Raw genomic sequence first — 10418 nt, forward strand, 5'->3', positions numbered from 1 at the left:
CTGGCTTTTATTGGTCGAGGAATTGAGTTCCGGAGTACTGAGGTCGTGTTGCAGTTGTATAAGACTCTGGTGCGGCCGCATCTGGAGTACTGTGTGCAGTTTTGGACTCCATACTATAGGAAGGATGTGGAGGCACTGGAACGGGTGCAGAGGAGGTTTACCGGGATGTTGCCTGGTATGGTAGGAAGATTGTATGAGGAAAGGCTGAGGCACTTGGGGTTGTTTTCATTGGAGAAAAGAAGGTTTAGGGGTGACTTGATAGAGGTGTACTAGATGATTAAGGGTTTAGATAGAGTTGACCATGAGAACCTTTTTCCACGTATGGAGTCAGCTATTACGAGGGGGCATAGCTTTAAATTAAGGGGTGGTAGGTATAGGACAGATGTTAGGGGTAGATTCTTTACTCAGCGTCGGGAGTTCATGGAATGCCCTGCCAGTAGCAGTGGTGAACTCTCCCTCTTTATGGGCATTTAAACGGGTATTGGATAGGCATATGGAGGATAGTGGGCTAGGATCGGCGCAACATCGAGAGCCAAATACTGCCCTGTATTTTTCTATACTCTATATTCTCGTCTTTAATGTGACCTAATAACTTAAATACGAGATTCTTCCAAACAAGTAAAGCCACTCCCCCTGCTCTTAGTGTTAGAGGATGAAAAGAACACCCAATCAAACCCACCCTGCTGTAGCTTTAGATGTTCCTTATCATCAAGGTGGGTTTCCTGCAATGGAGCAATATCAACCCTCTCCTTCTTGAGACTCGAGAGTACTTTTTTTACCTTGACCTGAGAGTGTCAGGGCCAATGCTGGACATGTACATTTATTCATAGAGTCAAGACTGCCTTAATATTCAAGGTGCACCATTTTAGAAGACAATTAGCCATATCCCTCTAATACAACCCTTGAACCCCTGAGGGGAAGAACCCTACTTACAATGTGCCGAGTGTAAATAAATACTCATCACGCTGAGAAAATACACACACTGAAACTACGTTACCAAAACTTTCAAAACCTACATCTACTAAATACATACAAACTAAACCAAATACAAAAACACTTGATGGGAGACTCTATCCCCTGCCCACAGGGGGTGCTTACACGACCCATACACACCTCCATAGCTCCTTCTGCCTTGAGCCACGTCCCAAACTCAGGCAAAGGATGAATACAAACAGATATTATGAACAAAGAAATTAAAAGTGGGCATTCCACCCATCCCCAACCATACATTGACCTCAACTAACTGGAAAAAAATCCAACAACACTTTCTGTAATAAAAAAGAGAAGTACACAAGGAAAAAAAGGAAAGAAAAAAAACATTATTGTCCATATCCTTTGGACATCCAGTATATTTTAATATAGAAAGTCCAGAAAGTTTTTCGCTTTTTCTGATGAATCAAATAAGTGCTCAAACCCTTCATGATTGAAATGGAGCACTGCCAGGTGCCTTATGGAGTATTGAATACCAAGATCCCTCAATCTCTTCTTCACTTCATCAAAGGACTTCCTCTTGCAGATCACAGCCACAGATAAGTCCTGGTTAAACATAATCTTGGATCTTTTGTAAATCAGGGTCAGTGGATCCTTCCCCTGCGATTTGGAGGCTTCCATTACCTCCTGTTTATCCCGATAACACTAGAATCGCACTAGGACCAGGCGGGGGCACTGGTGTGAACTCGGCCTGTGCATGCAAAGCGGTGAGCTCTATCAATTTACACCTGGCCTACCTCGGCCTCGCAGCCAAGAAATCGTGGCAGCCAGTCTTCAAAGAAACTGGCTGGCTGCTTATCTTCTTCTCCCTCTGGCAGCCTGACAACCCAGATGTCCTTTCTTTGACCTCTGTTTTTGAGGTCATCGACCTATTCTACCTGCTTCTCGAGGGCCTGGATCTGCCCCGCTGAGGACTCGACCGTGGTCTCCGATGCCGCGTTCTGCCACTCAACTTCCTCCACCTGCTTCCCAATTCCTTCAAGCTCCTGCTCATGCTTCTGTAGCATGGCCGAGATTGGTTCCAGCCTGGTGCAATTTTCTTCAATCGACACTTCGATCTTCTACCGGAGCTTCACGACCTCTGCAGCCAAACCTTGTTGAGTACGTAAATCTATTGGGGTTTCAGAGGAGGCTGAAGCTGCGGCTGTGGGCGTGTCCGAAGCTGCAGGGGAATGTCCTGCATGTTGCGATGTGTTCGGTCCTATGCCTCTAGTCATCTTCCCTTGCTAGAAAAAAAAGATATGTAGCAATTCTACCAATATTTAATTATCGATTTTCTCCTAAAGCTTAGGTGGGGTTGTGTGGAATGGTGTTGGGTGGAGGGGGTGGGGGGGTGGTGGGTGGCAGGGATGGTGGAGGCACCACTTTGCCTGAGTTGTGGTGCAGAGCTCAACAAGGCAGACTTGTTAGATCTCCGCTATCTTGGATCCCCAGGCAGCCATTTTCTAATCAAAAATTGTTGAGCCAATCTTGGTGAATCTCTCTCAACCAATTTTGCCCCATTTAGCTTGGACCAACCCTTTCACTACAGTGGGTAGTAACTGAACCAGCTGTTTCTCATAGGAAGCAAAGTTGTACCCTTAATCAGTCTAACCGAGGTCTTGCACAACCTTAAGGATTGGAGTCCAGAGTGAATTTTGCTAAGACTGGTTCTGCAATCACTGAACCAGCCAAGTTGTAATATCCCGTAAATTCTTGAAAGGTTTTAGTATCCAGTGCCTCAGGAAACATTAGGCTCCTAATACCGACAAAGCTGCGGGTCCACTAGCTGTCAGGAGAATTACTCATTGCTTTTCATCTGCCCTAATGTCATTTGCAAGGACAAAATAATGCATTATTTCCACATACTGGGCCGAGTCTTTGATGGCAACATTGAACGGGTCAAGCTTCCCAAATAACTGCATGTTGCCAGAAATGCTTACTCCAACTCAAAGATGACTGTTGTGACAGAATTTCTTCAGGGGTACGCTTTTCTTTCATCATCACTGGAATACCTCTGCAGAGGGCAGTATCCCATCACCAAGTCACCCATTATTTACTTGTGGAAAGCCCTTGACACTGATCCAGCTTCCTCAGAGCCAGCTGAGAGAGAACAGCGCCTGTGATACTCCTGTTTATATCTGTCAGCCAGGAGTCTCTGATTGGAACAAGATGAACTCATATTGTACAAGATCCACCTGGCTGACATCACTACCATCAAGACACAAGTGTTCTGCATACTTCCTGCAGACAGGGTCACCACGGACAGTCAACTGCTCCCTGATCTCCCACAGCTGACCGGAGAAGCATACCACTTCACTGGCTCCCCCCACCTTTTCTCAGTCCCAACCTTCAGACTCAGCACCGCCTTCTTGACCTGCAATCTTCTTCCTGACCTCTCCACCCCCACCCCCTCTCTGGCCTATCACCCTCACCTTAACCTCCTTCCACCTATCGCATTCCCAACGCCCCTCCCCCAAGTCCCTCCTCCCTACCTTTTATCTTAGCCTGCTTGGCACAGCCTCCTCATTTCTAAAGAAGGGCTTATGCCCGAAACGTCGATTCTCCTTCTCCTTTGATGCTGCCTGACCTGCTCCACTCTTAGATCTAACTGGCAGCACCTCGACCACAAAGCTGTCCCTTGCAAAAATGGCCAGAACAAGAGAAAGCAGTGCTTCCCTCCCCCCACTTGCTTAAATTCCCACACTTAACTCACAGTGATTGTGCGCTCTTGTTGGCTGCACATTGTGCTGGGAGCACTATAGGCCTTGCTTTTATATTATAAAGCCTACAAGAACCAAATTTAACCAGTTTCCTGAATTGTTTTAATTAGGTTATGTAGGTACAACACTAGGAGAGCTTGTTTAAACGTTCCTTCAGCCTGAAAAAAAACATAACAACCTTTAAATATTTACCCTCTCTTTACCCACAGTCTTACATTTTAAGAATGCAAAAAATTAAGATATATATTCAAACTCCCACACTTAGTTCAACTCCCAATGGTTGCATACTCTTGATGGTCGCCCATTGTGATGTTTTATTTAAATAAAGACATGTTATAAATATGACTTGTGCCATTTAATCCTCTGAAAAATCTTTGAAGTAGGATATTTTTTCAAACATACTTCAATTCACTGGTAATAAGGCTTGGTTCAGCAGCTATGAATAGTTCAAAGAATTGTGCATCTGTTATCCATAGTTAGACAAAGAAACTGCATAGTAACATAAAGCAGCAACATCTGGCAAGTTTGGGCTGCAGAGATACAAATGAGACCTTTCACCTCCCCTGAATTTTCCAGGGATGTCTTTCACAATGAGCTTTATTTTGTTTGCAGTAGGATTTCCACAAGCATGGACTCTGCATAGACTCTTCAAAGAACAATTAGCTAATCGAACTCATTCAAAAGAGAGGCATCAAGCCAGGTAATAATACAGTATCAGATATATATTGCGTCAGAACAAAGGAAACTGCTTCTGAAAATTAATACAGTTCAAGGAGTTCTTTCATCAGGGCAGGGGCTACTCTTTGGAGAAATTTGGATATAAGCTTCCAGTCAGGGAGATCATAAAGTTGTTCATTGCAGGTCCACCTCAAAAGTGCTCTGATTAGCATGATTAACAGCTTAGCATTGAGTTTCTGCTATAATATATGGATGGTGATTACCTTAGACTGTCTTAATTGTGTCAGTCCTTCTCATAGATAGTACATCAAGTTCAAGGAGGACATTGACTTCATAAAGTACAAGATAGGCAGCATACTACATTCCAACTTTTTTTTAACCTTCTTCTTTCTTTGTATATTAGCTTACTGCACTATTTTATTTAAAGAAATAATCCTGAGGTATAGTTGCCTTGTGATATATTGACCACATTTCCATTATCATCGAGATGCACAGATGTGAAAGCATGGAAATTGACCCAACCAGTCCATTTCAGTGTTTCCTTCCATTTAAACAAATAGTCCTAATTATAGATACATGTCCTAAACAGCCTCATTCAACTGTTTACCATTAACCACTGAAGTAAATTCTACAGCTTCACAGCTTTGTGTAAAGAGGATTTTTCCTGCATCTGTTCTAAATTTCTTAATTTTAGGGGAAGAATTTGGATACAGTTCAAAAACAAACACTCTATTGGCAAAGCAAGTTTATTCCATGCCTATTGTTCCAGTGCAGTACCTAAATTTCATGATATGTGTTCATTTGCTGCATGCCACCAGCGATAAGTGTGGTGTCGAGTGTTTGCACATCTAAGTAGGGAAGACAAAGTTGTCAGAGGCTAGCATGAATTCATGCCAGTCTGCTCTACTTAAAACATATTCTCAAAGACAAATAGGGTGGGCCTTGTCAATAACATTTATGTCCCAAGAGAGCATAGGAAATAAGCCTGACTCTTTTAAAGGGAAGGTATATTTTCATTGGTGCATGTGTTAGACTTCATTTGCAGAAGGGACTTTTAACTGGGAAAGATAAAAGAATGGAACAATATAAGAGAGATTGGATCCAAGTTTCTGCAACATAACACTGAGGGCCTTTGTGCAGAAGTTCGATCCTCATTCTACAAGTGGTCAGCTAAAACAGTTAAAGGCAATGGAAAATTCAGTTACTTAAGAGAATATACCTTAAATGTGATATCCATCAGTTGCACCTAAGTTCTCACACTAGTTAATGCACTACAACCCATGACTCATCTACCAGCAATCTCCATCAATCACATTAATAGCTTCATCTCACTTTTACAAGCTTAGAACCTCATAGCAACATCTCATACCACACGCACACACAGTACCAGCTCTTCAACCAAGCCACTCAATACATTGTATCACACATCAGTCAGTTTCATTTTTGTTGTAGGATAAAATGCATTTCACCATGATTGGTGTAGTCATAATGTAGGCCTAAAGTAGAGCTGAAAAGATCCAAAGTTGACTAAATGTTTCTATCTAATCCACCTTCTCACATCCCACTTCATCTTATATCACAATTTTGTCTGATTCCCACGCTGCAGGGGGTAAAAACATGCAACAGTGAAAGTCTTTTTCCTAGGATGATGATGTCAGCTTGTACGAGTGGGCATAATACAAATTGAGGTGTGATAGATTTAAGACAGATGTCAGAGGCAGGTTCTTCACTCACAGAGTGGTAAAGGCGTGGAATGCCCTACTTGCCAATATAGTTAACTCAGCCACATTAGGGAGATTAAACAATCCTTGGATAAGCGCATGAATGATGATGGGATAGTGTAGGGGAATGTGCTTAGAATAGTTCACAGGTCGGCGCAACATCGAGGGCCGAAGGGTCTGTTCTGCAGTGTTTGTTCTATGTCCTATGTTCTATTTTTCCCCCACTTTATTCACTGCAAACTTACACTGTGGGGTTGGGCTGGAGGGTCTGGGGAGAATGCTGTGGCAGGGTGGAGAGTATGGGGATGGTAGTGTGGGGTGGGGGTGGTGTGGGGTATGTGGGTGTGGAGTGAGGACACAGGAGGGAGAGTGAGGATATGGAAGGAGTGAGAATGAAGGAGGCAAATGGGAGACTGGTTAGCAAGGTTAGATCTCACGGAATAAAGGGAGAACTAGCCATTTGGATACAGAACTGGCTCAAAGGTAGAAGACAGGGTGGTGGTGGAGAGTTGATTTTCAGACTGGAGGCCTGTGACCAGTGGAGTGCCACAAGGATCGGTGCTGGGTCCTCTACTTTTTGTCATTTACATAAATGATTTGGATGTTGGCAGGTGGGACTAGATTGGGTTGAGATATCTGGTGGGCTTGGATGGGTTGGACGGAAGTATCTGTTTCCATGCTGTACATCTCTATGACTCTGTAAGTAGGTGTAGAAGGGTGAGGATGTGGTCATGAATGGGAGGAAGGGAAGAGTAGAGCAGAGAAGAAATGGGAGGAGAATGGGGGGGAGCCTTCTGAGGTTTCTGCATCGTCCCCACTTCTCTTGTACCCTCACTCCCCTACCATGTCCTCACTACATCCCTGCATCCTCCCTACTCTTACATCCTAACTCCCTCTCCCCTCACACATGCTTGGTCTGCTCCTCTCCTATGTCCCGATGGTGTTCTCACTCAACTCTTCTCAAATCATCAGTCCCTCCTCCTGTATCCTCACTCACCTCCCACATCCTCCCCCATGTCCTCACACCCACTCCTGTATCCTCACTTCCCTCCCACATCCTCCCCTATATGGACACTCCCATTCCTGTATCTTCAATCCCACCTAATTCTCACTCCCCACTTTCATCCTCACTCCTCCTGTATCCTCTTACACCCCTCACGTTCTCACTCCTGCCATGCCTTCACTCTCCCTCCCATCTTGTGTTCTGATCTCCCCTATGTGTGCCCACTCACCCTCCTATGTCCTTACTCCCCTTCCACGTGTATCCTCACTCCCCTACCTCTCCTGCATCCTGACTCACCCCCTGTCAGTGTTCTCTGTCTTGCTCCCTTCCCAGTCTTCACTCCCCCTCCACTATGGTAGAAGGGGATCGCCTATTATTGCTCAACTATTAATCCAGAAATACAGTTAATGTTCTGGACACCCAGGTTCAAATCCTGCCAAGACAGATGGTAGAATGTGAATTCAATAAAAGACAATTTGGAATCAAGAATCTACTGGTGACCATGAATCCATTGTCGATACTCGGATAAACCTATCTGGCTCATTAGTGTTCTTCAGGGAAGATAATCCTCAACTGCCCTCTGAAATGGCCTAGCAAGCCATTCAGTTATACCAGTCACAATGTATCAAGAAAGAAACGAAACCAGTTGGACCACCCAGCATTGACCTAGGCATCACTAAAGAAAATGGCAGAAACAGCCCTACCAATCCCCAAAGTCCTCTTTACTAACATCTGTGGGCTAGTACCAAAACTGGGAGAGCTGTCACACAGATTGACCTAGCAACAACCTTACTTAGTCATACTTATGGAAACACACGTGACAGACAGTGTGTGGGAAGTGAGGACTGCAAATGCTGGAGATCAGAGTCGAGCATATGTTGCTGTAAAAGCACAGGTCAGGCAGCATCCGAGGAGCAGGAGAATCGACGTTTCGTACATAAGCTCTTCATCAGGAATCCTCTAATAGATAATGTCCCAGAATCCAAAGTGGAGTGGTCCTGGGAGTCTTCAACATTGACATCACACCCCATAAAGTCTTATGGCTTCAGGTTAAACATGGTCAAGAAACCTCCGACTGATTACCACATACTATCCTCACTCAACTGATTAATTAGGTTTGTTTTTTGAATCTGACAGCATGGAGACAGGCCCTTTGGCCCTAACTGGTCCCTGCTGAAATGTTAGGCAGGCATTGAGGAAGGAGATGTAGCTGTGGTAGCGAGTCTGCTTCTGGACATAGCTGAAGAGCTTCAGGACAGAGGAGATTATCTGGATGGTGCAGTGAGAGATAGACTCATTGAGATCCATGTAGAGAGATGAAGAGAACTTCTTCAAGGTAGGCATCCTTGAAAGAGGCTTTGCATTAGGGTTGAAATCAACTAGGAGAAAGTAAGGACTGCAGATACTGGAGATCAGAGATGAGGGTGTGGTACTGGAAAAGAACAGCATGTCAGGCAGCATCTGAGGAGCAGGAGAATTGACGTTTCGGGCATAAGCCCTTCATCAGGTGGTCTTATGCCTGAAATGTTGATTTTCCTGCTTCTCGGATGCTGCCAGACCTGCTGTGCTTTTCCAGTACCATACACTTGACCTCATCCTTACCAATCTGCTGGCTGCAGATGCATCTGCGCAATACAGTGTTGGTAAGAGTGACCACTGCATAGTCCCTATGGAGATAAAGGCTTGCCTTCACTTTGAGAATAATCTCCATTATATTGTGTAGCATTATCACCATGCTAAATGGGACAGACTTTGAACAGATCTAACACTGCAAGATTGGTCATCCATGAGACTCTGTGGGCCATCAGCAGAATTGCATTTCAGCACAGTATGCAACCTCATGGTCTGGTATTACCCCAACTTATTCATTAACATCAAGCCAGAGGATCAATCCTGGTTCAATGGAGAATACAGGATGGTATGCCAATAGCAGCACCAGGCATACCCGGAGATGAGGTGTCAATGTGGTGAAGCTACCAAACAGGACTACTTGCTTGCCAGACAGCGTAAGCACCATGTGACAGACAAAACTAAGCAATCCCACAACCAAGGGATGGTATCTAAGCTTTGCAGTCCTGTCACGTCCAGATGTGAATGGTGGTAGACAATTAAACAACAAACTGGAGGAGGAGTCTGCACAATTATCTCCATCCTCAATGATTTAAGAGCCCAGCACTTAAGTGTAAAAGAGAAGGCATTTGCAGCAACCTTCAACCAGAAGTGTCAAGTAGATGATCAATCTTGACATCCTCCAGTGGTCTCCAGTATGAAACTAAATAGCTGTGGGGGGACAAACTGGAAGTTTAACGAGGAAGTTAAAGGGAAAGTTAGAACAAGAGAAGTCAAGAAAGACAACGGAATCAATGGAGCAGAAAGCTCAAAAAAGGATCATGCCGTAAGGTGAGGTGAAATAGGGATTGATAGAAGGGTGAGGGGAGTAACAAATTAAAAATATATATGAATGCACGAAGCATTAGAAATAAGGTGGATGAGCTTGAAGCTCATTTGGAAATTGGCAGTTACGAAGTTGTGGGGATAACGGAGACCTGGCTTCAAGTGGACAGGGCCTGAGAAATGAATATTCAAGGCTATACGTGCTATCGTAAGGACAGACTGACTGGCAGAGGGGATGGGGTGGCCCTGTTGATAAGGAATGATATTCAGTCCCTTGCACGGGAGGACCTAGAATCAGGGGATGTAGAGTTAGTATGGATAGAGCTGAGAAATTCTAAGGGTAGAAAGACCCTAATGGGAGTTATCTACAGGCCCCCAAACAGTAGTCTGGATGTAGTGTGTAAGTTGAATAAGGAGCTGAAATTGGCCTATCGCAAAGGTATTACTACAGTTGTTATGGAGGATTTCGACATGCAGGTAGGCTGGGAGAATCAGGATGGTACTGAACCCCAAGAAAGGGAGTTTGTGGAGTGCCTCCGAGATGGATTCTTAGAACACCTTGTACTGGAGCCTACCAGGAAGAAAGCAATTCTGGATCTGATGTTGTGCAACGAACCGGATTTGATCAGGGACCTCAAAGTAAAGGAGCCATTAGGAGGTAGTGACCACAATACAATAAGCTTTACATAGAAACATAGAAAAAAAAAATATAGAAAAAATACAGCGCAGTACAGGTCCTTTGGCTCTCGATGTTGCGCCGATCCAAGCCCACCTAACCTACACTAGCCCACTATCCTCCATATGCCTATCCAATGCCCGTTTAAATGCCCATAAAGAGGGAGAATCCACCACTGCTACTGGCAGGGCATTCCATGAACTCACGACTATCCGAGTAAAGAATCTACCACTAACACCTGTCCTATACCTACC

The 10418-nt window shown here is 44.4% G+C and overlaps 1 protein-coding gene across 2 annotated transcripts in view; it reads left to right on the top strand.

Moving 5' to 3' along the window:
• Positions 1-10418, top strand: part of LOC122561890 — a 255316-nt gene that overhangs the window by 173625 nt on the left and 71273 nt on the right. For both annotated transcript variants that reach the window (XM_043714223.1, XM_043714224.1), the window contains exon 11: positions 4305-4392. In XM_043714223.1, the coding sequence (XP_043570158.1) occupies positions 4305-4392 (88 nt within the window). The remainder of the gene's footprint in view (positions 1-4304; positions 4393-10418) is intronic.

This window comes from Chiloscyllium plagiosum, chromosome 23 (assembly GCF_004010195.1).
Source record: "Chiloscyllium plagiosum isolate BGI_BamShark_2017 chromosome 23, ASM401019v2, whole genome shotgun sequence".
NCBI lineage: Eukaryota > Metazoa > Chordata > Chondrichthyes > Orectolobiformes > Hemiscylliidae > Chiloscyllium > Chiloscyllium plagiosum.